Below are 27,415 nucleotides of genomic sequence, written 5' to 3' on the forward strand. Positions count from 1 at the left end.
AACTAATATAACATCCCCTAATCATCAATAATTGTAATTATAATTGAAGCTTATGAACGATAGACTTCACTCACAATGGTAACCAATGAGCTAAGCATCGACATTACGATATTTTTATTAGATTAAACTAATATAACAATGCCTATAGTTTTTCACTGATACAATACTATTACTGAGCTAATAAAAGTAAAATCGTCCATAACTCTAGTCGAGGAGTTTTTAGTCTTTTTACATAGATTAATTTGTCATATTATAAATAGTTTTAAAAAATTTTAATATTTTTTAATATTATTTTGGCGTTTTGCCCATTATTTTATTTCATTAAACATCAGTCAAACTCAGTTGAATAAAAAATCTCGTTTCATTGTTTGATTTGCCTACATTTGTTATTATAATGGAATTCAATGAAGAATATATTCCCAAGGACATTTTGGTACTTACACTTCATGTTAATTATATAATATAGTATTATATTACTTAAATTAACATTTAGCATAAGAAGAAAATTCAAATATTGACTAAGTAAAGGGGAATAATACTTTAGGATAAAACCACCTGCTTTTTAAGAATAAAATGATTATAAAAGAGATGTTAAATAATAATGTAAAACAATTAACTTTATTAGCAAAAATACACAAAAATAAAATATTCTCATACTTATACGGCACCGTTTCTTTCCATATGAACACAAGAATGTAAAACCAATTCCCAGATTTGGATTGTAAGAAGAGGGCCATTCTAATTTTATTCAAACTCTGTTCACTGAAATTTTCAAACACATTCGAAGCTACGACGAACGTGTCGAGTACTCGTTCATATACGTATGTGTATACATTATTCTCTGCATATGGTTAGAACACAGATTCAAGCTAAGAGCTTTTTTTTGCTTTCTTGTCTTCCCAAGCTTTCCTCTCCGCTTCTATCTTTGCCTTAACGCTTGCACGAAAACCTTTATACGGTTCGTATTCGAATAAAGCTTGAAGAACCTGTAAATAGATAACGAATTAATAACATTTTTTAATATTTCGTTGTTATGCAGGTCGAACAGGATCTGTTCTATAGGCTGTACAGCTATGTCAAGTAAGTGTTACAACAGTACCATAACAGGTTTGTGCAAAGCTTACCTCTAACAAAACGAAGAACGGAGCCATTAGAAAAGCTTGAGTAAGGTTGTCGATGAGAGCGGGTGCTCGTTTCTACCGAGTGAAACCAAAAAGCAACATCCATAAGGGATTAAGTTTGAAAAAAAGGTTTAAGGTTTGAGATGTTTAACTAAGTAGTTACCTCGAATACTCCATGGCCAATGAACTGACTTGTCCAGCAGAACAACTGTGCAGCCAACACTACCTGATATATTAGATGACAAAATAACCAGCTTTAGCTATAAATTCTGCAATAATTTGAACATGTCACATAGATCCAAGTGGTACTCGAAAGTTTACAGATGTGAAATCAGTACGTCGAGTCCTCGAAGAAACTCGAAAAGGGTTGTGCCTATCAAGTTATGACGATATCAAAAAAGAAAGGGATACAATATCAATCATGTTATGTACTGGTGCAGACTTTTGGAAAAAGGTGGCCATAGGTTATCTAAAAGGAATCTAATGTCCAAGCTGGTCCAACACTCAATAGCTGCAACCTATCTCGTCCCAAATATCGTCACAAAATGTAACAGACCAAGCCTACCGATAGCAAATATTGTCCTCTTTAAATTTTCCATTTCGAGCTTCCCCTCAAAGTTTTTAAAACGCGTCTAATATGGAGAGGTTTCCACACCCTTATAAGGAATGTTTCGTTTCCCTAAAGTGGGATCGAACACAAAAACTTTGAGATGATTCTCACAAAAGTACTTCAGATAGAGGCTCAAAATCCCTTCAAAATTGATGTCTATCTAAGTTTAGCTTAGTTCAGCATCAAGAGGACGAGGACGAGGACGAGGACGATTAAAGGACACGTTGGGTCGAAGGAAGAACAACATCAATCAGTGTTCTAAGATCTTTGTAATATAAACCAATCAAGAAAAGACTTACTGCCAAATTAAAGTGTCATTTGACCCTAACCCAACTATTTCTTAGGCATGCGGCATGACTTACTTTACTTGCAGCCAGAAACCAACATTTTATTTTTATTTTTTATAAACAACATAGCTAGAAAAGTGTGTTGATAATAAGCACAGACGTTACACGAATTTGATAAACAAATGGAAAGGTGATGTCTATTCAGTTTTAGATACATTTAAAGATCAGAAACAAGTGTCAGTGGGGCAACTGATCAGTAAAAATAAGCCTAAACAACAGCTGAGATATCTATTTACACACTTTGATCAGAAAAAAGAACAAGAAATAAGGCCATATGTGTTCATAGTTCTTTAAGAACAGACGGTTTGCCAACATAATTCAACTAATAAATAGGAGCAATAAATTCCACAACAACCATGAAGTCGGAAGAATTAAATAAAGCTCTAGAGAACAGAGTTACATAAATGGTTCAAATATTCAAACTCAAGCAGAAACCAGACAACGTAAATAGGGCTAGTTAAAGATCTGTGAAAGAATTAAAACAAACAAACGGGAACCAAAAGAAGAAAAAAGGGCGTTCACCTTCCATGTAAGAGTGTAGCCAAGCTTAAAAGCGAACACACTAGCTCCAACCCAGCAGAGAAGACACATTAAAGCCGCCAAAGATCCAGCTCTCTTATCCAAAAGTACATAGAAAGCGCCATAAATGAAAGCAAAGAGAAACCCAAAATTCAAAACGAGGCCAGTGTTGAACCCACAAGGGCATTTGGGGAGAGAATAGAAAGAGGGGGTGTAGTAGAAGAGCATGAGCGCAGTGAAGAAAATTGGCCAAACAAAGAGAATATGGATGAAAATATTAGTTGGGTTGCTATGATAAGCGCCATAGAATGCAAAATGCCTCTCGAGATCGAACAATCCGCGCCTTCCCATCGGAACTTTTCCAATTCAAACGAGAAATACAGAAAGAAATGGGTGTGAGAAAGAAGTGGGAGATTGAATGGGACTAAAAAGAGGGATAAAGCTAGGGGATTACGAAAACCAGAGCAGGAGGGCACATCGAAATATGTGTAATCGATGTGTGGAATGGCAGGGTTTTGGCATCCGATTTGCAGGTTTTGGACTTGTCTTTTTATATCACGGCCGCGTTTGAATTGGAATAATGGAAATTTGAATGCTTACTACCAATGGTTGTGAAGAACAGGAAGCTCCCATGACCACAGAAAAGAGGCCCAAACAAGGGCAGGACAATCGAGCGTACCAAATTAGAGAGTTGCAACAGCTCCAAAGAATTAGAAGGCCAGCGCCAAGACCCATGATGCAACAAGAAATCTAAAATTGGGGCATGATCATCACTGCCCATCTCAAATTGAGAAGGGATCAAACTAGTAGAAGCAATCAGGTAGCCCAAAAATCCAAAACTAGCGGCTGCAATATTAGGGCCACTAAGAGGAAGGTCGACTACTCCAAATTAATTAAATGATTGGATTAAAATAATTCATCTATTTTAAACCATTTTTAATCTTCAACATCATTTTTGTCCAACGTGGCCCATTGATTCATGTATTCCTCTTTTATTTGGGGTCACATGTTGATCAACTTTTGTCTTGTTTGTCTCCGAACTAAATTCTACTCTGAGATGTTTTTCTTTGATATCAATTGTAATAACCCGATTTACTACTTCGAGGAGCTACTACATGCATCACATGTTGTTATCTTTTAAAACGTAAAAACCAATGAACATTTTATCCAATAAAATAGTATATTGTGATCCGTGACTGCCTGCTTGGTGGGGATGACTTATCCATTATGGGTAAACAAGAAACCTGACTCTACTAATTCGAAGACGTTGTCCAAGAGAAGGAGATGAAAGCAATAATGCACTCCACTTGGAGAGTACAATCACAGGACCGATACTCAAAGAAATTGACGGTAGCCTAATAAAAAACGTGTAAAAAGAAAATGAAGAATTGTCCTCAATCAAGTACTAGTTGTAGACCCATGTCGAAATTCCTAGTGGTCTCCTCTTAAATGCCTTCTCATGTTTTTGACGTGCATTTCAAAATTCTAATATAATAATTGAAGTAGATATTTGTAATAATAAAATATGTGTAATGTTTTTTTTTTTTTTTTTTTAAAGTTAACAGACAAAATATTAATAATATAAAAATTTGATAAAATGGCGATTAATAATGGTAAATAAATAGTTAATAATATATTATTTATGTAATTAACTTTACATATGATAAATTAACAATATTGAAGATGACCGACATAAAGGAAACGGGTATGCTTAAATGTGGGGTCATGATGAGTTGGAATGTCGTTAATCCACGTCAGTTCCACGACTTAGGGGTATAGTTGGGACCCACAAGTCTCCATATATTATATTTTTTATTATAATAATAAAGCTGGAGGGACCAGTGGAGCACGTGTGTTGTTATTGTTTTATGTGGAACAACCTGGACGGCGTCGATTCCGGTTGTGTGAAATTACTTTACTTTTAATTTTTAAATATGTAAATATAAGAAACTACGTTTTTAACCTTTTCTTACGACTATTAAAATAAAATTAAAATTAAAATATTTCTCAATTAAATATTTAAAATTAAATAAATATATGTTCTGAAAACTAATATTTTATTTTTATTAAAAATAAAAATGTGAACCCATAATTCATACCAATTCAACTCAAAAAATTAAAAAAAATTAAAGTGTATTTGGCTCTCTTTTGCTCAGAAATGGAATGTTTCTATTGGACCATTTGTATCTATATGGTATTAGGATCTCTCTGAGAAATCAAAATAAGAGGATCGAACCATTTCTTCTGCTCCTTTTTCAAATTTGATAAATGTTGGTGGATCGCATATTCGAAGTTGGGATCGGATCTATTCACAAAAAAGAATCGATTCAATACACTTCTTATGTACCCATAGAAAAAAACAGGCTTTGGAGATACATATGAGAAATAAGACTCGATTTGGTCTGAAAACGACTTGTGTTGATATGTGGGGATAATTTTCACTCTTAGAAGCGAGATGTAAGTAAAAACAACTATGTCGAAACAAAATATTAAAGACATCATATGCCAAATCCAGATTGGTGTTTTGATTTGCGCAGTTATCGCTCTTTTCCTGTTATGATTGGTGAGTAAAAACGTTGAACCTTCAACGATGCTTTACAATTTCCCATTATCCATGGGAATCTGATTCTTTACTTCACATTTGATGGAACCAAATTCATACCCATTTCATCAGAATCTACCAGCTCCCTAATAACCATTCCATATAGTTTCAAAAGCATAGGAGAAGACAAGAATCGAATAGCAACCAAAAGCATGATCTGTGTATTAGAAAACTGAAACAGATAGCCAATTCCAGTTCTTACAACAGATTGGCAATGCAGAGAAGCAAGGCACACACTAAGAAAAACCAGAGGGCCTTGCTTATGGGGCAAACCCCAGATCCTCACTATGTACAACACAATCTCAAAAACAAAAGAATTCATCAACTAATAATCTTTCAATTTGCTTAGTGTTATCATAGCTTTACACTTTAAGAATCAGGTGATTCTCTTCCCTTTTATTGCCTGATGTGTCCCAAGAACTATAAGAATATAGATCCTTCAATGTTGCTTCCTTGTGATATGGTAATGGTGAACTTAATGATAATTCACCCGCCATTGCTAACCGTTCGAGCTCGGATTCGTCTAATCCTTTAGCTGGAAGGATGCTACATCGGTCGGTTCCGTGTTTCGCCAATGCATCCTTGAATTTCTTAATCTGCAATGTCAAAATGGAATATGGGAAGAATTAGATTCTAGCTATGGAGATTCTTTTCTTTGTGTTCAATCTGGGCTATTGTTCTTACAGTTGAGATTGTACAGCTAAAGCTACAAACGCGACCTTCTCCACCTCTATAGAACCTGAAGAAGGGAAGAACACGTATATGGAGAGCTTGGCACATGGTTTTGAGCTCCTCAAAGTTAACTTTGAGAAAAATTGCATCAGGGTGTAACTCAGCTAGTTGACAGATCTGATATAGAAATGGATTCAATCAGCAAAATCCCAGAATCCCAAGTTCAAAATTGATTCCTAATGCATAACCCTAAACTTAAACTAGAACAAGAACTTAAGCAGCAAACAAGATGATATACCTTAGGATGAAGGGTTTTGCAACCTCCACAGCCAGGGGAATAAAAGTCAATAATGGCTAATCTATCACCAGCATCAAGCAATGCCTCCACGAGGGCTTGTGCAGAGTGGATCTCCACCATGTTAGGTTTCAAGCTCTTTTCCCACCATCTCTGACTTCGCCCAATACAGATAGAAGCCTGTGCCTGAAACCACAAATCAATTTCAGACCCACCACAACATTACCAAAGAGACACTAAATCTGAAACTAGGAATTATTACAAAGACGAAATCTGGGGCTTACATTGATGGTTAGGACATTTGGGGATTTAGGGTTCGAGTTTCTAACGCCATTTTGATCCGAAACCACGACAGGTCTCCCCAAGAAATCGACGCGCAAATCAGGGAACCCCTTCTGGGTCGACCCTTTTAAATTAACAGTACAAACCCCAGAAATCACAGACGATTTGGAAGAACGGAAGTTATCCTTGAGCCCGGAAACAGAGAGACCAGTCTTCAACGAACAAGCCATGGCGGAGAGAAATCAAAAGCAAAAAATGGAAGAACCCCACTAAAAGAATAGCCTGAAAATCAATCTGGGTTGAAGCAGAATCGAGTTGGCAACAAGGAAGAACACGAAACCCACCTGTAATCCTTAAAGTAAGAACCAAAAGCAAGAGAAGAAACAGCGAAAATGAGGAGGAGGAAAGGGAAAGGGAAAGGGAAAGGGAGAAGGAAAATTAGGAGGAAGAAGGAGACATATAAAGAAAGAAGAAAGGAAGAAAATGGGAGAAGTGGGGCAGTCTGATTCGGATTAAACTTTATCCATTTGATCCAAAGAATTGAGAGAGAAGAGGGTAAGATTCGGGATTTGGATAGTGGGTTTTGTTTAAATTTGGACTTTATCCAGGATAATTAACGATTGATTTAAGTGGATTAGTATTTTGAATCTCTAAATTAAAGGCTGATTAATTGTGGATTAGGTCTGGATTATGAGGATCGAACGGAAATAACGCGATTACTCACTATAATTTTCCCATTTTCGCTTATCTTCCAAATTTTTGGATAAGGATTTTTCTTTTTCTTTCCTTTTCTTTCTTCCTTTTTTCTTTCTTTTTTTTTTTTTTTTGTTGCAGTTTTGAGTTTCCACGTATTTATCTTGCGAAATTACTCTGTTACCCCCCTTTCGTCGTTATCGAAACACACGTTAACCTAGATGCTGTGTTTCTGTAGTGTGTAATTACTATTTTACCCCGTGGTAAAGAAAAATAATATATATTCTTTTACTCTGAGTATCACGTGGCATGGGTTAGTTGGAGTGAGTTTTATTATTATACTTTTTAAATATTAATATTAATTTTAAAGTATAAAGTTCTATCCTTAGAAAAAAAAAAAAAAATGAAATCATGATGATTACGTAAAAATAATTACAAATAAAATGGTTACGTATTGCATTATTCTTTTTATCAATTTTAAATATATATTTATTCCAAATCATATACCAAACTAGGTGTTTTATATTATAATGATAACGATTTCTTTGTGAGCTCACAAAAAAAAAAAATGTAGGATTTAGAAAAATTAATGAAATATTTAAACATAATGTAATATATATTTATACATACATATATATATATATATATATATATATATATATATATATATATATATATATATATATATATATATGTATATGTACCCTATTGTCTTTCGTTTCATTTATTTTTATGATATGCTTCACTATTTATAATCTAATTTACGTCTCATATTCAATATATTAATTAATTAGCATCATGTATCAAATAACATTTGGAAATCAATTTTTTAAAAAATTATTATAAATTAGATAAATATATAAACAACCATATATTCCTTATGATCCATATATTTTTGTATGGCATATGGGCCGTGGTTGGGCCTTGCAGACACAAAGGTTTGATGGACAAAAGAACATCATGAACTTGTTTTTTTTTTTTTTTTTTTTTTTTTTTTTAATTATTAAAAACAAAATAGGCAAGGACTAAGAATTTCATTTTTTTTTTTCACTTTATAATAATATTATTTGAATTTATTTTAAGAGGCGCAGTTGGTCTTATCTTATCTTCACTTTTTTTTTATAAAATATATATATTATTTTTCATTTTATTTTTTTAAAGTTATATTTATACATTATTTTAATTACTTATATTATCTTAAATATTTCAAGTTCATTTTTACTTATATATTTAGTGAATAATGCTACTCTGGATTATTATATATCTTATTTTTACTTCTTTTTTTTTTTTCACTCATTATTTTTAATTTTAAAATTTATGTCCACTTTTTAAGTTCTTTGAATCTAATAGATTTATCAACTTTGAGATTTTTTAACTTTAAATTTATATCTAATTAAACATTAAATTTTAATTTTGTAACAATTAAATATATTAATTTTTTAATTAAAAAAATATTGAATAGGTGGAAAGCTTATTTAAATTTCTGTGTATTACATACAAAATTAATATATTAACTATCTATTTAGACACATAATAAAAAATAAGGAATTCATCAGATAAATTTTAAAGTTTTGAGACAAATTAAAAAAAAAAAAAAATCGATAGGTTTTATGTTATGTATAAGAATATTTACTAAAACCAATGTATTTAAATGGTGAGAAAGTTCTGTACCCAAGATATTTGTCTCTAATAAAAAGATAAATATGATACTATGGTAAGTCGTAATGGAAGACAAATATCTAGATAAACTATAATTTAATACTAAATATCTTTATCAATGCATCACGTTTGATTTGAATTCCATTAGGGTAATATTGGAAATTTGCCTAACTAATTTGAAAAAACAAAGAGGAGTAACATGGCTAGCTTCACCCAAACTTCTTAAACTTATCTTTTCCTCTACAAATTAAATACTTTAAATATCTTGCTTCTACAAATGAAGCAAACAAAGGTAGCATTATAAATATAACCTTATGATAATTCTTGGGTTAGGTTAAAAAAGTAAATTATAATATTATAAATTTAGAATAGTTGAAAAATTAAGCAATAAAATAAGGAGATAAATGATATTTAATTTTGAAAAAAAAAATACATATTTAGAAAATGAGGGTATTGGGAGGGAAAATAGTGGCATGATTGAAGGTGTGGGCAATTAGGTAAATTTGCAATGACCAATGAATGAATGATGAGTGCTTATATACACACATTCGACCACCTCTTGTTGACCTCACCCTTTAATCAAGGAGAAATTAAAAATTAGTTTTTTCATTTTTTTTTTTATTAATTTTATCAATTTAAACATAATATAATTATTTGATTTTTGAAAATTTAAATATTATTTTAGTTAATAAAATTATATTGAAGTTAATTTGTTTATTCCATTCTTTAAAACGGTCGGAGGGTTGAAAATGGGAACATCGTGGAGTTGAAAACAGAGTATAAATAAGGCTGAACCCATTAGCATTTCACACATTCTAACACAAACTTAGAAGCTTCATCTTCTTGTACACAGAGCTACAATGGGTGTTGTTGTAGCTCAGTTTTTGTTGGTGACCCTTTTTATTTTATGCTCCTTTGTCCATGGATATCGTGGAACCAATTGGATGAATGGCGCTCATGCTACTTTCTATGGAGGTCCCGATGCCTATGGCACATTGGGTACGTTTTCTTCTCTTTTAACTTATAACTTTACTCTATAATCTTTAACTATCGTGTCTCATTAAGATATACGTTATCGACTAAAAGATTGGGTATTTGAATCTCCCACTCATTCTCGAACAGTTGAATTTTGATGTTTTTAAAAAGGTTAATTTCATAAAAAATACCTTGAACTTTGTACTTTGTCTTTAAAAAAAAAAATTATGATTACCTTCATCGTTAACTTTCGATGAAATTATTAGTATTTTGCTTTAAAAATACGCTTATACTTTTACACGTTTCATTAATACTCTTAAATTAAGAATATTTTTAATTTTTTTTTTTCAAATTTAAGAATATTAAGAATATTTTAGTATTTTAAAATTAATTTTGAAGCACTGAGTAATTTTTACTAAAGTTAGAGAATACTATTAAAAAAATTTAAAAGTATTTTTTTTTAATTACTTTAACATTTTTTAAAATTAAATTATTATAGGTGGGGCTTGTGGATATGGCAATGTATACAGCGAGAACTATGGGATCAAAACGACGGCGTTGAGTACAGCCTTGTACGACAATGGGCTGAGTTGTGGGGCTTGTTTTGAGGTCAAATGTGTGAACGACCCAAAATGGTGCCTCCCCGGCTCCGTCGTAGTCACCGCCACTAACTTCTGTCCTCCGGGCGGTTGGTGCGATCCTTCACTCCGCCATTTCGATCTCTCTCAACCTGCCTTCCAAAGCATCGCTCAAACAATCGCCGGAGTCGTTCCGGTTGCTTATCGAAGGTACGTACGCGTATTGTTTAATGGATTTCTATCCCGTAGCACTGCAACGCCTGTGTCTGTTTGAGTTACTAAATCTGAGATGAACGAATGTGTAGGGTTAGATGTGCAAGAAGGGGAGGAATTAAGTTCAGAATAGACGGGAATCCTTACTTCAATTTGGTACTCGTAAGCAATGTGGGAGGCGCAGGGGATGTTCATGCTGTTTACATTAAAGGGTCTAGGACTGGTTGGAGGGCCATGATCAGAAATTGGGGTCAAAACTGGCAGAGCAACGATTATCTTGTAGGACAATCCCTCTCTTTTAGGGTCATTACCGGTGATGGTCGCTCGGTTGTGTCCTACAATGTTGCCCCTTCTGGCTGGTCTTTTGGACAAACCTTTTACGGCAAACAGTTCACTTAGACTTGGAATTCGTCGATTTCTATCATTTCATCGTATTAGTTGTGTAGATTTCTTAGAAGGAAAGCTTTGGATATGAACAAAATCAATGTATTTTCATCTTCTTGTGAAGTATCTGTATGTTCTCAACTGATATGTTCATCTAAATAGAAGGGATAGCCACCCATTATGCCCCACTTTGTAGGGAAGATATTAGTTTCTATCATGGGCTAAAAGCTGGCCTACACCATTTGTTCTTCAACCAACTGAAACAAAGATTTAGATTTATGGATATGGCAATGGACCCTGAGATTAAAGATAAGGCTCTTTTGTTCCTATTGGCTAATCCAAAAGTTCATAATTTCATCTTAGCCATCTGATCATCCTTAAGTATCATGCTTTCTAAGCTTTGATTTCCACAACAAATGAACACCATAAACTTAAATGAAAATTGCACTTCTTGATCTCAAATCTAAAGCCAGGCTTTCAAGACCAGTTTCCTGAGGGGAAAATGTCAATTGTCATGATCCACGCTTCGGCTGCTGTATTCCGGCCAAGCGCGTCAAGATCGAGGTTCCTTTCGGGGTCGTCGGGAAAGTTTAACAGAGCTTTGTCTGTTAAGCCAACAACTTCTTCAGTTCACAGTTCTTTCAAAGTTGAGGCCAAGAAAGGAGAGTGGCTCCCAGGTTTGCCATCCCCAGTTTACCTTGATGGCAGGTATTTGATTATATGATATCAAACACGAGATTTGGAAATTGAGATTTGAATTTAACAAATTTGGAAAACTTTCTGTTTGCAGTCTTCCAGGTGACAATGGTTTTGATCCTCTGGGACTTGCAGAGGACCCTGAAAACTTGAGGTGGTATGTGCAAGCAGAGCTTGTGAACGGGCGATGGGCAATGCTTGGAGTTGCAGGTATGCTATTGCCTGAAGTCTTCACAAGTTATGGAATCATCAACGTACCAAAATGGTACGATGCTGGGAAAGCCGAGTATTTTGCATCGTCGTCGACTCTCTTTGTGATCGAGTTCATTCTGTTCCACTATGTGGAAATAAGAAGATGGCAAGACATAAAGAACCCAGGAAGTGTAAACCAAGATCCCATTTTCAAGCAATACAGCTTGCCACCAAATGATGTTGGATATCCAGGGGGAATTTTCAACCCACTCAACTTTGAACCAACTCTTGAAGCCAAGGAAAAGGAGATTGCTAATGGTAAATAGAGCAAACTAGCTAATCAAGTTGCTCAATTACATGTCTAATGATGAAACTAATCAAGTTTTGATCATCTACAGGAAGATTGGCAATGTTAGCATTCTTGGGATTCATCATTCAACACAATGTGACTGGAAAAGGTCCATTTGACAACTTCTTGCAGCACATTTCAGATCCATGGCACAACACTATTGTCCAAACACTAAGGGGATAGGATAATAAAATCTGGGCAAGAATATGTAAACTATGTGATTGTAGACATGGGAATATCAGTGTACAGGATTGTTATTGTACCGACTTCTTTAAATTTCTCGAAACTCGATATAAAAAATAAGAAATTTGCTTCCATGTTTTACAATAGCTCAATGTACAGCTAAGGAAACCAGAAAACCCAAATAACCCAAATATGTTACAGCTCTTTCATGAGGAGGTTAAAAAACAAAAATCTAATCTAAAAATGTACCTCTGATCTCGTATATCTTGTATTTACAAGTCGAGGATACCGGTTAACGACAAAACGAGGAGCAGAAGATCATTCTGATCCCAATATATACCAAACAATTTCGTCTGGGAGATGGATGCCATTGCAACAAAAATGTTGACTACATCAATCAAGATGAACAATTCTTCAATCTGTAACCCCTCCAATTCCTGGTGAAATTTGTAGGAATCAATTTGGTTGCTGCAAGAGACGACGAGATCATTAAATATCGAAGTTACAAACGAGACAAGCAAAAACATTGACTATTCTGAATCGCAATATGCATTGTTTTGGTGCATTGGCATATGAATAGATTTGAACTAATCAAGCAAAGGGACTGAGTTATACATGAAGTTTTAGAGGAAGGAGTTAAAAGAGAACGTACATGGTGGTACGCATTGCTTTGATACATTGGAATGCTACAAGGCCCTGGTATAGAAGCCCAAGGATGCTGGTCATCACCATATAGAGCTCTAGAGAGCTCCAACTTGCCATTTAGTTGATTATTTATGCAATTTGCATGTAAGTTCATCTCCATCTCAAGATTCAGTTTCTTGTCATCTTGGAAGTTGGAACCATCACACGTAGGGTATGGATATTGGTCACCAAGTTGCAGAGTTGAGCAAGAGGTTCCACTTAGTTCATTTAAGCCCCCATCACCTTGTGGCATGCTATCAACTTGACCAGAGATTCCTGCTTCAAGTTGCTTCCCAGGGTTGAAGAAACTAGGAAAGCTCGAAAACGACGTAGCCATGGAGCATTCAACATCACTGCAGACATTCCCCACATAGAGAATTTGTAAACAGAGGACTACTTTATCTTGTCACCTTATAAACATTAAGTATATTGATTATAAAATCTGGTTTCGAGTTCAGGAATACGACTGCATGAATAAAAAATGTAAAGCCAGACATTCGAAAAACGAGTCTCGTTCATTGCAGGCTCACCCTGGTTGTAGAAAGCTAGGCTCAGTTGGTAAAGCAATCTGTTGACTGCAATAGTTGGGAAGCCATAAGAGGGGTTGAGTGCCTTGCATTTCGTCCATCATCAAAGGTAAGGACATCCCACCACCCGGATACTGTGGTAAATAGAAATATATTGAGATCAAGATATTCACAACATAAGCATCCTAGCAAAAATGGGTATGAAAGGTTCTGCTCTTACCTGGCAAGTGAAGTCTTGTGAGAGTATTTGGTGTCTTCTTACGTTTTCCTGCCAAATTTCAGAGCCTGTTAAGTGCCACTACCAATTTTTTCACATAAAAAACATAGAATCTTGAGAAGAATAGGTAACATGGAAGATCATATCCTCTGCCCTCAATAAATACAGCATAAAATAACTTAAGATCTCCCAGAAAACACTACATCAGATCAAACCGATGCAAGAATCATGCACCAATGTGTTTTGAAAGATAGACCAGAGGCATAAAATCATGGATAGAACAATTATTTTGATATATGCACGTACCTTGTGTAGACGCATTTGATTTAGGGACTCCCTTGCTAGATCTTCCATCTTTTGGAGATGTTCTATATTGTTGATATTATCAAGATTCCTCCAATAGCTGAAGGGACAAGAGCAAGACTAGAATATCAACATGCAAACAGAATGGATAAGAGCAACACTAGAATATCAACATACAAACAGAATGATATCCATGCCTGATACTAAACATGCATATCATCATGCCTATAGCAATAGCTCAGCAAGCAACTTAGGCTTCTTATGGCTCACGTTGATAACTCACGAACTTGTGGTTTCAGATTTTATCACTTACAAGTTCGTCTAATTCCACTATTTTTCAACCAGATTAGATATATTATTCATAGTCTTTTTCATACTTAAAGGTGATTTCTACTGCACATCTGCAAAAAGATAACAATACAATCTAATCTGCAAGGCAAAACTAAGAAAAGGCTGTATACATTAAAAACAAAAGCTCCAAAGGTGCACCTCAGTCTCTTATGTGAATCAGCAATCTGATCTCGCAATATGCTAACTTCATTGGTCAATTCCTGCTGATAAATTATATAAACTTAGCAAAATGCACAAAACTAATCTCATGTTATGAAAAGTAATGATAACAAAAGCTTGGTACCTCAGAATCTTGAGAGCTGCGAGATATTGCAGGAAAGAAGAAGAAAAAAAACAGTACAAAACATCAATTGTAGAAGTATTGAAATTTGGACAAAACAGTACAACATACATTTGAGGGATATAGACAAATACCTCGAACCCACAAAATCTTTTATGTTTACGTCGTGGTCTAACTTCTTAAACGTTTTCTTCAGCGCCTAGATGCTCAAATAGAACATGGAAACAAATAAGTACAACAAAAGCAAGCAGAAAAAGAAAAGGGTCACGCAGAGACTTACTTCAAGGCTTTCGAGTTTCCTGTTCCAAAGAAAGAAGATTGAATATATTAGCCATCTCTGCTACCGCATTGCAGAAAAAGTTAGCAAAGGAATTGATTCATAATCACTAGGGACAGGTTCTTATACCTTTTTGCCCTCTCCTGTGGAGTCAATTGAGAAAACTTTGTAATGACCTCCTCAATGTTGCTGAAAAATTAAAGATCCACGTTGAGCATAAGACAGAAATTGATTGGTTATCCTTTTGGAACTTTAATGTGTCGTGTGGTTCTAATTCTCCTCAACATAAGAACAAACATGAACACTCGGGTATAAACACTTTCACAACTAATATTAGGCATCATAGGGTCATAGGAATTCCAAAAAAAACAAGTCAATTTCTTCCTTGGATGAATGAATTTTTTCCATATCCCAGATACAATACAAAGATACCATAAATTACAGATAATTAACAACACAAATTGAAGGTCCCTGAAAGAAAATTGGCAATAGGATGATACTGATGAATCGATGATTCATGTTTTCCGAATTCCCTATAACAAAACAATGTCGGTTGCAAAAACTAGAATCGCCAACATTGATATAGCGTGGAAGATAGTACCTGCGTTCACCTTGATATAGCGTGGGCCTTCCAGTTGGCGAAAACATGAGAAGAACGATATCAATATCGCAGAGTATAGCAAGTTCCCGAGCTTTCTTCAAAATCCCATGCCTTCTCTTAGAGTAAGTCACTTGCCTGCTACCGGTGCTCTCCAATTTCTTTATTTTGAGCTTAACCCTTCCCATTATAAGGAAAAATAAGAAAGAAAAGATCGTAATGAAATCAACAAAACCGTATCTCTATCCACCGTATTAAACTCGTCCAGCTCGTTGTAGCATAGTTGAAAGAACCGGCACTGAAGAAGAAGGAGAAGAAGAAGATAAAGCGAGTATTAAGGATATAGTTGCGAAAGTAGAGCTGAAAATCCGAGGGATTAAGAGGGCGTTAATGTTCTGTTGACAATCATTAACGAGGCGATAGAAATAACCCAGAAGGATGAAACCCGATCGCGGCGAGGAAGAGAAGGAATTGGGGATGAAGATTTAGAAGGGAAATGCATAAAAAAGAGAGACCCAAGTGGGGAAATTGAAAAAGAAAGTAATGGGGCTGAAGAATTAAGAAGGGGAATGCGGAGAAAGAAGGAAAAAAGGGAGAACCCAAGTGAGGGAAAGGGAAAAGGAAGTGAAGGGAGAGCAGTGAAAGAAGGAAATTGAATCGCAGTGAATGAAGAAGAAGAAGAAGACGAAGAAGAAGAAGAAGAAGAAGAGGGAGGAAGGGAAGTTAGAAGGGGATGATGAAGCAAAGGAAAGGAGAATGGCGGGCAGCAAAACAGGTAAGGAAGGTAAGGAGCGAAGGCGGAGGCAGAGGCAGAGGCAGAGGCAAGTGCATGATGCGATGCAATGCTGTGCGTGGAAGGATCGCACCAAAGGTCAGCCTAAGATTTCGGCTGTGAAAATTAGCGGAACCAATCAGCAAGAAATCGTTTGGTCGATTCAGCAATGGCGTTATCAATGATATACTCGTTTTTCACTTGCAACCCCCAACCCCAACGCCAACCCCAACGCCAACCCCAACGCCAACCCCCCCCTTCCTTTCTCTTTCCAAATTCCTTTCTCAACAAGATAATATATTCACATTCTTGTTATTATTAAAAATCAAATCAAATCAAATCAAATAGTAATCTTTTTAAATAAAATTTTAACCTAGATTACATTCAATCTTTATATGTACCAATAATTTAACTACACTAATTACATAAAATCATTTTTTTTAATAAAAATTTATACAATTAAAGATGTATAATGTACGGTTCAATCCAATTTTGAATAAAACCACAAAAAATTGAAGTACATTTATTTTGATTTTTGAATTGGTTCTAATTAAACATATCTTTTATTAAACATCCTTTTAAGTTTATAACCCAATCATAACTACCTTTATTTTATGCCAACATAATCTAATTTTATATAAAACAAAACAAAATCCATTATAAATGTAGTCTAATTATCAATTTGGACGCAATTCAATTAGTTAAAATACTAAATCATCCATAAAAAGTCGAGAAATCAAGTCCTCAAAACAATTGTTGGCAGAGAAAAAAGGAATTACAGCTGATCTCATATCACTTTCAAATAACATCTGAAGGGGTCAATGATTGATATGTATGTATAACTAGTATCACACAACAAAAATATATTTATTCTTTTCACTGCAGCCAGACTCAAATAGAGCCATAAATCTTTTTAGTCAAGCCAAACTTTAAGGATAGACAACCCTCGCGGTTAGTATTTGAGACACCAAAATAGTCTGGAAACAGAGGTCTAGAGCCAAAGACCTTTTTGCAGGAGGAGGCAAAACCACCATCTAGACCATCTACAATATGCCTCGAGGTTTTGCTAACAGTGCACTGTGACTCGAATTAGGCAGTGGGCATGCTATGCTAATTCAATCTCAACATCAAGAACAAGAATATTCCCCGCCTAAAGAATAAATGAGGGGTATATGGTATATAATCATACCATGATTATTTTATAAATTACTTATCATAGTGCTATGCCCAAGACCTTCTCGAGCTTATTACCCTGTGATACACAACCTGCAGCTGTTTCCAACTCTTGCTCTGTCAGCACCTTAGTTGTGGGACTACAGTTTCCAGTCGAAGAATATTCACATTCTTCTAATTGCTTTAAACTCGTGGCAAACTGAGTTTCGATTGCTTCTGTTGTTTTATCAATAAAAACCTGTCTTGGCATGTAGTCCTTCAAGCTACATATAAAATCCAAATGGCTCCTTGCCTGAATAGAAATTTTAAGCACATATAAATGTTAGTAAGCTTGAATGTTTGCATTTTGTGCAAATATATACTTTTTTTCTTTCAGAATTAGCATAAATATAATTCAGAAAACCAAAGGCATTAAAAAAGGATCTCTGTCAGTATTGAACACATTGTTACTTCATCCATACATTCATTTACCAAATTAGGGCAGCATCTGTGTTATAACATTATTAACCATGTCAAAATATCAAATAATAAATGAATGTCATGTTAATATGCGTTTTAATTTTCAACTTGCTCCAATCTATATTGCCACTAGGCTGATGGTCCGAGGGACCCAAACAAATCAACCAAAATGACTAGGGTAAGGTTACAAGCTTCATTAGAGATCTCGGAAAGATGGTAGAAAGACTTGGGATCATGGTTTTCTTCTAAAGTTAGTTTGGGTTGCACAATATCTGTGAGTATCTAAATGAGCTTGTATGCATCTTGACTAATCTTATAGGACAACCGTCTGACCACTACTACCTTTCGTTGCCAAAGAAACTCTTAGGATATTTAGTTACGTGGCCATGATGGTTTGAACTCATTTACATCGGCAGTAATTGATCATAGGGCCAAATCATATTGGTTACCAAATAACTCTATTATAAGGTTTATTTCCCTTTACAACTTATAGAAAATAATTGCTTCAAGTCTTTAGAATATCCGAGTTGTTTTTCATAAAATAAAATAGCATGTTGAACTATTTGTTATATTAAATTCAGGTTCAGGGTGTGAAACTAGGTCACTGAATCCTTAAATGCTATCTTTTTCATTATCCCAACATGGTTTTGAAGAAATGCATTTTGACAGCCTTGGAGTGAAAAGCTACACGGTCTACCATCACTGCAACAGCTGTCAAACGACATTGCTTTAGGTGAGCTTACTAACCATTCACACAGAACATACAGCTACTTAGCCAATGTGTGACTGGCTAATTAGCCACCGCTCTATCATTTTCAAAGTTCTTTCGCACGTTTTTTTAAAAGATGAATAGCCATAACAAGTTCAATCAAACTAGTATAAGGTTCATGTTGGGTTGGGCACCACCTAACTTGGGTCTCATTATGGTTGGACAAATATGCTAACTCAACATTTGGATTGAGTCCCAAACATTTTTAACTCAACCCAAGACGTGGATATTCCTAATTGCAACCTCAAGATGATCTTAGGAGACCTAGATATGGCAATTATCAAGGAAGTTCACAATAATACAAAGGTCATAGCTTAATATTTTGGATGAACTAACGGGGAGATAATATGATTAATAAGAATAAAAAAGAGAATTAAATATTTTTCTTGGACCTGTTAAATATACTTGCATCTTGAATTGCTATAGTGTGGCTCGGAATTGGAAAAACGAGTATATAAAATATGCAACCAGTTTGGAAAGAAAAAAAAAATATGCAATGAACAATAAAGTATACCTCACGGTAATCAGGAACCCGTTTTGGATGTCTCAGATATGCCATATTCCTAACCTCATAGTCCCACAGAAAAGATGTATGGTGGATCCACCGGCTTTTAGTAATGGACTGAGCATTTCCACCAAACTTACGGTTACCAAAGACATAATCTATATCCAGAAAAAAACAATAGTCAACGTCCAAACGTTTAATCTTATACATAACTGAATGCACACAGAGTTATATGAATAAGTTGAGATGGCGTCTATTCTAAAGAGTTCAATCTACCTACCATTTTCCCGAAGATGAAAATCAGTTCCTTGGAATACTTTATTATATAATAGACCACTCCAGGACATGATAGGTTGAGGAAACGGTTTTAGTCCGGCTACGGCATCTTTATTACATATGAAGGTGACAAACACTGTGTTGAGATCAACAATAACAGTTCCACCCCCAGTGAACCTTCTGATGACTGGAATTTGATCTCCTAACACAGATTTGATGTCAAGGAGCTCATCAGGTTTCCTGTGCAGATTTCAATAATCTTCAGAATGAATTAACTAATGCACAAATCAAATAGAAGAGAGCAGAAGACCCTGAAGTTGGGGTACTGACTGTTCAGTACTAAACACAACCATCCAAATTGCTAGTCAAGTATACTATCACAAATTTGCTCCTAATCCATGTAAAAGCAGACTTTATTACTTATTACATAAAAGTTCAATTAGTTTCTCTCTACCTGAACAATACAGCCAGTTCAAGGAATTGAAAGAGCAACTCTTCTACATTCAGAAAAGTTCACAAAGATGGCATTTTGCTTATAAAAACAAACTTTCCAATGATTTGGCAAAAGGATACAACAAAGTTCTAACCATGCACCTTCAAAAGGTAAGTACGAAATGATACCCAATCTGTGTGGACCATAAAGAGGCGTATTGAAAAGAAAAAAAATTTAGAGAGGGAACACCAAAATGAAAATGAAACTTAGTTAAATTGTAAACCGCATTCCAACTTGTAGTGACAGTGTATTATTTCGAAATAGAAGTGCATGTAAAGTAAGTACCCAGAAACGCCCATCACAATAGCTGGATTGTCTGTTCCGTCATTTATGATACACCAATTATCTGATGAGTTTCGAAGTAGGCGCTCTTCCAATTGTAGTTGCCGCAGAATAGGAAAGCCTTTCAATCTCACAAGATTGATCAAAGGATGCCCAATGTTTCTTGTTTGATAGATCGTCATTGGAAAGCCAAATACTTAATAGTCACGTCCCTTTTCTTCTCCTACTAGCAAAACTCCCTGCATCACAAAGAAGCATGTGCATCAAAAGGTTAAAGACTTCTGTTTGCATTTATATCTTCTACAAGTCAAGTTCAAAATGTATTATATAAGAACCACATATGAAATGAACGTGGAAGGCAATACACACTTTCCTGAAAGAAGAATACAATATTTAAAAAAAGGAACACCTTCAGAACTAATACTCACAGTGCCTTATGAAAATAAAAATGTTAGCCTAGCCATAGGATTTAACACCAGGAATTTCGTCAATCTCCCTAGAAATTCATGGATTTGCAACTGGTTTCCAGTGTGACACTTCCTTATTTTCAAGTAAATAGAAACTTGCATCATATTTATAACAAGAAACTAAAAGTTTAAATAGATTTCAGGTTATTCAAAGCTCAAGGAATCCAGGGTGAGACGATATACCAGTCAGTCACTAGATAAGCATCAGAATCAGATTGGAAAACACACCAAAATCATATTCCAAGTTAATCTACTATATCACTTCAGCTTCAGACCTGAAATTGAAAAACAAATATGATCCCAACATTGGAAGAAATGTTAAAATGGAAATCAATGTTAGCCATCTTCGATATAGCACAGAAGAACAATATAATCTGATTCTAAGCAGGTGAAGGGATTACAGAAAACGATTGGTAGGCGGCAGAGACCGAGAGTGATGTTCCCGTGAAGAATAGTGATCGGAGAGCAAAGAAAATCAATGCGACGACGTAATTCAAAATCTGATTGTACAGAAGAGAACGAAGAATGCTGTGCCCTAATTGCGAAATTGAGGGTTTTCCGGGAGGGGAAGAAGATGAAAGCTGTGGGTTCCTTGAGAATTCAGACCAGGTTTGTTGAAGTCCATGGATTTCAACTCTACCAGTACCCCCGTTCGACATCTTCTCCTCCTCTTCCCATCTCCAACTAAATGTTAATTCAACTTTTACATACATCTCACAACTTATTATATTCAAAACAAAATAATATTTCATTGTTAGTTCAAATCAATTAAATAATATGTTTTATTGCTAGACTCGAGACTGACTCTGCTCATACTCACCTTGCTGAAGCTTTTAACACATCATGTTTTATTGCTAGACTCGAGACTGACTCTGCTCATACTCACCTTGCTTAAGCTTTTAACACATCATGTTTTATTGCTAGACTCGAGACTGACTCTGCTCATACTCACCTTGCTCAAGCTTTTAACACATCATGTTTTATTGCTAGACTCGAGACTGACTCTGCTCATACTCACCTTGCTCAAGCTTTTAACACATCATGTTTTATTGCTAGACTCGAGACTGACTCTGCTCATACTCACCTTGCTCAAGCTTTTAACACATCATGTTTTATTGCTAGACTCGAGACTGCTGATTGGTTTTTAGACATAATTTCAAACTCCGATCTAACATCAATTCAAAAATTAGATTAGAATTTCGTAATGGCAGGGAAATGTATCTTAATTTCCAGACACGTGTCCCACTCACCCTTCGACCAACCCATTTTTCACATTTCTTTTAATTCTTCTATTTTTTTAATCATTATATTAAGAATTTGACTTTCAAAGTCAACACGATAAACCTTTTTTTATTCTCTAAATTTTTAGGGTTTAGGTATCAAAATATTGAGCGCTTTTATATCAATTCAAATAGAGAACAAATGAAGTTTATTATATCTATCAAGAAATATATGCGACTCGATCTTAATCTTAAGTGAGTTTTGAACTCTTTTATGTGCGAGCTTATCTTTTGATTTGAATGAGTGAAAATGACTTTTGGAGTCGATTCAACCATTACGAGGACTTAATAAAATAAGGAGCTAAAAATATAATTTTACGAGATAGAAATTCATTTATTCCGACAAAGCAAGTAAACCTAATAAGACCATTCGTTGAACTAAAAGATCATCCAACACATCTCTTCTCCAGAGAAAGAGAATTCGTTTCTTCTTTACCTAGCCGATTATCTTTCTAGAGACTCCCGTAAACTTGGGTCCTATGTTCAACCTAGTAGCCTCTTTACTCAGGTCCAACCTAGTAGCCTAATATGAATCTCTAATAGGCATTTAATTTGATCTTTTTATCCAAAATCACTCGTAACAATATTTATTATCATCTCAAAAGTCAACGGTAAGATAAATACGGACCAAAAAAATAAGTATATAATCAAACTATATTTAAAACAAATATTATTATAAAAAAAAAAAAAAAAAAACTTTTCAATAAAGTTATTCACTTAATCTAGAACATGTTCAAATTATATATAGGAAAAATTGAGGTAGTGAAATTATGAGACCATCCATAATTAATTAAAATATTAAAAAAAATTGGTAAAAGCCTTCGAGTTTGAGTCAATTTTAACATCAATTGAATTTAAATAATTCCACTACCCATATGGTAAGTCACGCGGTTTTGATGAATCTGGTTCGTGCAATTTATGATTGATATTTAATAAGAGCGATAATTCAAACAATTAAGTTAGGATTTAAAAAAATGTTCACGAATATTCCTACCAGAGAATGAAATCGACAAATTTAATTTAAATTTTGTAGCGAAAAACAAATAATGCGTAAGGCGGTAATTATGAGACACTTTTGTAATCAACATCGACATGATGATTCCAAAACATTCCTAATTCCCATGGCATCTAAGAAAAACACACCACAACTTTGCTGGTATTGTTAGGTACATAAATGCCTCAACATCCATGTTCTTTGCCTACACCTTTTTAAGTGGGGTTTCTATGCTTGGACCAAAGAAACCATTTTTTTTTTAATCAACTCCCATAAATGCCCTTTACCTACCAACCTCAAGTTGGGGACACATGCCAATAAAAGGGTCATTTCAATCGTCTTTTTTTTTTATTTAGTCTTTAAACTTTTAATTTTGTGTCGGGACAGTAGCCGAGGAGAAAGGAAAACATTGAGACCCATTAACACGAAATTTTCAATACTCCACAGGGCCTATCAAAAAAATACTCCTGTAACCGTCCAACCCACTGTTAGCAAATAAAAAAAATACTCATGTAGCAAACACTCTTATAAACAATACTTTGTTCCCCTCTCTAACCAAGGTAGGATCTCACAACTTCGAAGGCTCGAGAGACAACTTGTTCAACAAGTGAACGTAACATAAATGCCTAACAATTCCCTCAAAATCTGAAGAGTTATCTTATAAGGGGGTGGAAACTTGTCTCTAGTAGTTACGTTTTTTAATTTTGAAGGGAAGCCGAGAAAAAAAAGTTCAAAGAGAACAATATCTGATAGTGATGGACGATATCCACGAATTAAAAGATTAGAGATCGAAATAAATCGGATAAAGTCGCAAAAGGTAGAAAGCAAAAGCAAGAGACAAAGTCCAAAAAGGATACATGGCACTATATGCATTTGGGACCCATTTGAACAGCTAGCTAATCTTTTTATACAATAAAATTGTGGCTAACATTTGCCTCTACCCTTCTAAATATCTCACTCTTTTTCTCCCTTTGCCATAATTCATTAGGCATCTTTCATTCTCTGTCTAAACAGACTCGTGTGCTAACTTTTCCCCCCCACCCCCTGCATTTATAGTCTCTGCCTTACTTTCTTTTCAACTAAAACCATTTCAAATCCCACTTTTTCTCGTTTCCACACCACGTATTACATCATAGCAGGCAGCCCTTGAACTTGTTAAATGAGAAGCGTTGGATGTAAGAAGAACATGAAAAAGTAGTCCAAGAGAAAAGCTTAAACTGTCTGCAGCTGCTGCTTTTTGAAGCTTATCCTGTTACAGCTGTTGGGATAAGAACTTTTGGAGGTTTGGAGCTACATAAAGCCACACACTAGAATCGCCTTTTGTTGCTTATAATTGCTTTTTGAGCCTTTTTGACATTAAATTTTTTAGCTTTTAGGAAGATACTCTCTGCAGTGACAAGTGTGGCTGTCTGAGGTTATGATCAACTCATAAAAATGCACTCAAACACAGAAAAAAGATAACTTTTTTTAAGGCAATAACAGCAACAAACATAAACAACAAATTCTTCTTTTGCTTCTGCAATCTATGTCAGTATTTTACATATCTATATTTACATTACAACGTGAATAACAACAAGCTCAGCAATCAGCGTGGCTATGTAAATCAGGCAAATAATGTAATATAAACTGCATTTCTTAATACTAGATTGGCTCATCACAGCTAAGGTTAGCCAATTCTAACTCCCTCTGAATCAAGGTGGACGACGACGACGCTCAAGAGCTCTCGTGGAAGACGAGTGATCTCGACAAGGCTGCTGGGTTGGCCTGTAAGACTGAGGAGGTTTCAGCAATATGAGGCTTCTCATGGCCCTTGGGTTGGAAGGTTTTGAACAGATTTTTTCCTCCGGTGATTGATTCATTCTTTATACCAAGTGTTGCCCATATGGAACTTTTAGCTGCCTCACTTGGGTCATCAATCCTTAATGTTTTTGGGGTCAAAACATATCCATTTCTCTGCTTTAAACCCTCCTCTTTACTTGAAATCCCTTCTTCTTTGGCTATTTCGTTGTCTCTTTGATGCTTTCCCAGTGTTGAAGAAGCTTTCGTGTCAGAACAGAGAGATTTCTCTGCAGAGGAAGCTTGTGGCGAAAACCATGTCGTGTTCCATGGTCCTGGAGCTCCACAGTTCCACGCAGCTGCTGGAACAAACGTTAAGGAGGGAAATCCTGGTGGGCAAAAGGCTGGTGGAGGAACGGATGAATTCCAAACAAAAGGCCATGGGACACCAGAAAGACATGAAAGTTGAGATGGGAAGCCATTGATTTTCTGTGTATGAGATTCTGATGAACTTTGAACTGCCATAGATGACAAATTCGAGCTTTTATCACACACTTCAGATCCTTTTTCTTCAAACTTTTTCACCCCATTACTCAAAACTCTGTTTTCCGCAAGGTTCAAAACAGAGCGCACCATGGGGTCAGAATTCTGTGACTCCATATTGAAACTCAGGACTCTACCATTGTTGCAGATGAATTTTGGTTTGTCGGTTCCATTTGGAGGCTCGATTCGAGCAGCATCAAGAGCCTCAGAGATTGTGATGTGACGGTAATAAGAAGCAGAGTTTTTACTCTTACGACGACCAGCTCCGACCGGCACGTTCCTCATGGTGCCGCCGGCGGTCCAGTATCTTTGACAAGCTTTACAAAAATGGCGAGGTTGATTGACATTATAATTATTGTAGTAACAGAACTTGGTCTCCATACTCTTGCATCGAGGACATGGAAGCAATTTATCCGGCTTCTTCAGGGTTTTCTCTGAATTGGAGTTTTCACTTTCTGGTTTTCCATTAATGGGGTTCGCAGCTTCTTCTTCATCAATAGACGGCGTTTTGGGATTCACGCTAACTTCCTCCCCTGCGTCTAGATTTATCGAATCATCTGAATCATCAACAGTTTTCTCATCATCATCATCATCTACCGTTGATTCCTGAAATCCAGAAACAGAGACAAAATTTTATGATCCATAAAAAATGAAGAAATTAAACCAATCCAGTTACTGTTTGGTTCATCGTTGAAAACCCAATTGAGATAGAACAAAGGTTAACATTTGAGAAAAACCCTTTTTCCCTTTCGAGTAAATTAGTAACTTTTTTCTGTCAATGATTGGAAAACTGATTGAGAAAAAAACAGAGGAAGAGAAGAATTCAGCATAGGCCAAAAAGTTGAATTTTCCCCAAAAGGAAATGATCAGTTCCTAACAGTATAACCAAAGAAAAACATGATAGAATGAAAAAAGAAAGACTCAAAGGATTCATGAACAACCAAAAAGTTAAAGCAGAGGAAGAAAAAAAGAGGGTTTTTTTTTTTTTGAGAAGCACAGAGGAAGCAGAAACGGAAGTGAAAAAGTAAGAACGACCCAAAATTTGTATACCCATTTGGTGAAGTGGGTAGGAGTTGGATTAAAATATAAGAGAAGAGCCATGGAAGTTTACGGCGTCCTGTGTGTGTAGGGCAACCCTGTACCTTTCCGGGTGGTGTATCTTTGTCAGAAGGGGAGTCGTGGGCGTGGGAATGAATCGGCGGTGGCTCTCCGTCGTCGGAAAGTGGGATTTTGCGGCCGAAAAGTGTAAAGGAAGGGTCCTTGGAAGAATCGAACATGATTGGTTTGAGGAGGAGGAAGAAGAGGAAGAAGAAGAAGGAGAAGAGTTGGAAGTTGAAGGAAAGAAGGGATTTTTGGGAGTGTTAAGAGGGGGAAGTTTGACGATGAATCCGTTAAAAGAGGTGGGTGCCACGTCAGCGAGTGTATTTGATTGTGAGCCATAAGTTTATGTGGACACAAAAGATTTTCTTCCATTTTCTGATTCTCGGGTGTACCAAAAGTTGGTGCACCCGATGCGATGCCCTACTAGTTTGGCTGCCGCCTTCCACGTGGACCTTTGTTATTTGGTTGGATTTTCATGGTTTAATTGTCCTTTTTTTTTATTTATATTTTATTTTTTGAGCTTGCTAAACAAAAATTCCTTTTATATATATATTTACAATTTTTTTTTCTGTGCCACGTAGATATTTATATTAATGAACAAAAAGTAATTAGGGTACAGTAGCATGAGAATATAATCTCTTTGTTATCCAATCTTGTTTAGTTAACAGAGAAAAATCTCACTCCATCCCTCATTCAAACAAGAATTTTTCATATCGCTCGGCGCAAGATCTTAGAGAGCTTCAAACTCTAAAGTTAAATAAGCATCACTAACGAATAATGTAATTGATCTTAACTCGTGGAACTATATATAAGATATAATTGTCGTAGTACTTGTCAATGAAGTGTGTGTTTTTTTCTTAAAATTCCTTGCTCTAAAAGTCAACATATACATAGACAAGGTTTATGAAGTCAACATAT

The 27,415-nt window shown here is 35.4% G+C and overlaps 7 protein-coding genes across 11 annotated transcripts; 2 read left to right on the forward strand and 5 right to left on the reverse strand.

Annotated features, from left to right (window-relative positions):
• Positions 1-596: 596 nt before the first annotated feature.
• On the reverse strand, positions 597-3,433 carry LOC111789394 (2-hydroxy-palmitic acid dioxygenase MPO1). Its single transcript, XM_023670155.2, has 4 exons — positions 2,601-3,433; positions 1,285-1,347; positions 1,125-1,196; positions 597-986 (listed from the first exon to the last, which is right to left on the reverse strand). The coding sequence occupies exons 1-4, from the start codon at positions 2,946-2,948 to the stop codon at positions 870-872; spliced, it is 600 nt and encodes a 199-aa protein (XP_023525923.2). The 5' UTR covers positions 2,949-3,433; the 3' UTR covers positions 597-869.
• A 1,904-nt stretch (positions 3,434-5,337) lies between these two features.
• On the reverse strand, positions 5,338-6,907 carry LOC111789407 (thioredoxin-like 1-2, chloroplastic). The gene is made up of 4 exons (XM_023670171.2): positions 6,451-6,907; positions 6,170-6,352; positions 5,884-6,048; positions 5,338-5,795 (listed from the first exon to the last, which is right to left on the reverse strand). Exons 1-4 carry the CDS (start codon positions 6,676-6,678, stop codon positions 5,562-5,564), a joined length of 810 nt encoding a protein of 269 aa, XP_023525939.2. The 5' UTR covers positions 6,679-6,907; the 3' UTR covers positions 5,338-5,561.
• A 2,699-nt stretch (positions 6,908-9,606) lies between these two features.
• On the forward strand, positions 9,607-11,091 carry LOC111788667 (expansin-A1-like). The gene is made up of 3 exons (XM_087121075.1): positions 9,607-9,799; positions 10,275-10,563; positions 10,659-11,091. Exons 1-3 carry the CDS (start codon positions 9,661-9,663, stop codon positions 10,963-10,965), a joined length of 735 nt encoding a protein of 244 aa, XP_086977201.1. The 5' UTR covers positions 9,607-9,660; the 3' UTR covers positions 10,966-11,091.
• A 207-nt stretch (positions 11,092-11,298) lies between these two features.
• LOC111788666 (chlorophyll a-b binding protein P4, chloroplastic-like) lies at positions 11,299-12,504 on the forward strand. Its single transcript, XM_023669095.2, has 3 exons — positions 11,299-11,658; positions 11,741-12,156; positions 12,237-12,504. Exons 1-3 carry the CDS (start codon positions 11,453-11,455, stop codon positions 12,368-12,370), a joined length of 756 nt encoding a protein of 251 aa, XP_023524863.2. The 5' UTR covers positions 11,299-11,452; the 3' UTR covers positions 12,371-12,504.
• Positions 12,455-16,604, reverse strand: LOC111788665 (agamous-like MADS-box protein AGL65). Of its 2 annotated transcripts, none has more exons than XM_087121073.1 (11): positions 15,611-16,604; positions 15,139-15,198; positions 15,013-15,031; positions 14,867-14,931; positions 14,736-14,751; positions 14,591-14,655; positions 14,105-14,201; positions 13,802-13,849; positions 13,585-13,715; positions 13,023-13,407; positions 12,455-12,838 (listed from the first exon to the last, which is right to left on the reverse strand). In XM_087121073.1, the coding sequence occupies exons 1-11, from the start codon at positions 15,793-15,795 to the stop codon at positions 12,827-12,829; spliced, it is 1,083 nt and encodes a 360-aa protein (XP_086977199.1). In that variant the 5' UTR covers positions 15,796-16,604; the 3' UTR covers positions 12,455-12,826. The 2 variants fall into 2 exon arrangements, with proteins under 2 accessions (XP_086977199.1, XP_086977200.1); XM_087121074.1 differs by having other exon boundaries at positions 14,591-14,652; positions 15,611-16,603.
• A 625-nt stretch (positions 16,605-17,229) lies between these two features.
• Positions 17,230-21,505, reverse strand: LOC111789340 (Biotin/lipoate A/B protein ligase family). 4 transcript variants are annotated; one of them, XM_023670075.2, is made up of 6 exons: positions 21,232-21,505; positions 20,987-21,078; positions 20,340-20,575; positions 19,566-19,801; positions 19,295-19,443; positions 17,230-17,844 (listed from the first exon to the last, which is right to left on the reverse strand). In XM_023670075.2, the coding sequence occupies exons 3-6, from the start codon at positions 20,516-20,518 to the stop codon at positions 17,593-17,595; spliced, it is 816 nt and encodes a 271-aa protein (XP_023525843.2). In that variant the 5' UTR covers positions 20,519-20,575; positions 20,987-21,078; positions 21,232-21,505; the 3' UTR covers positions 17,230-17,592. The 4 variants fall into 4 exon arrangements, with proteins under 4 accessions (XP_023525843.2, XP_023525841.2, XP_086977111.1 ...); XM_023670073.2 differs by having other exon boundaries at positions 21,205-21,505; XM_087120985.1 differs by lacking the exon at positions 20,987-21,078 and having other exon boundaries at positions 21,205-21,505.
• Positions 21,506-24,526: 3,021 nt separating this feature from the next.
• Positions 24,527-26,769, reverse strand: LOC111787727 (cyclic dof factor 1-like). Its single transcript, XM_023667763.2, has 2 exons — positions 26,539-26,769; positions 24,527-26,002 (listed from the first exon to the last, which is right to left on the reverse strand). The coding sequence occupies exons 1-2, from the start codon at positions 26,671-26,673 to the stop codon at positions 24,791-24,793; spliced, it is 1,347 nt and encodes a 448-aa protein (XP_023523531.2). The 5' UTR covers positions 26,674-26,769; the 3' UTR covers positions 24,527-24,790.
• Positions 26,770-27,415: the final 646 nt, after the last annotated feature.

This window comes from Cucurbita pepo, chromosome 2, assembly GCF_057944985.1.
Source record: "Cucurbita pepo subsp. pepo isolate OVF chromosome 2, ASM5794498v1, whole genome shotgun sequence".
Taxonomy (NCBI): Eukaryota; Viridiplantae; Streptophyta; class Magnoliopsida; order Cucurbitales; family Cucurbitaceae; genus Cucurbita; species Cucurbita pepo.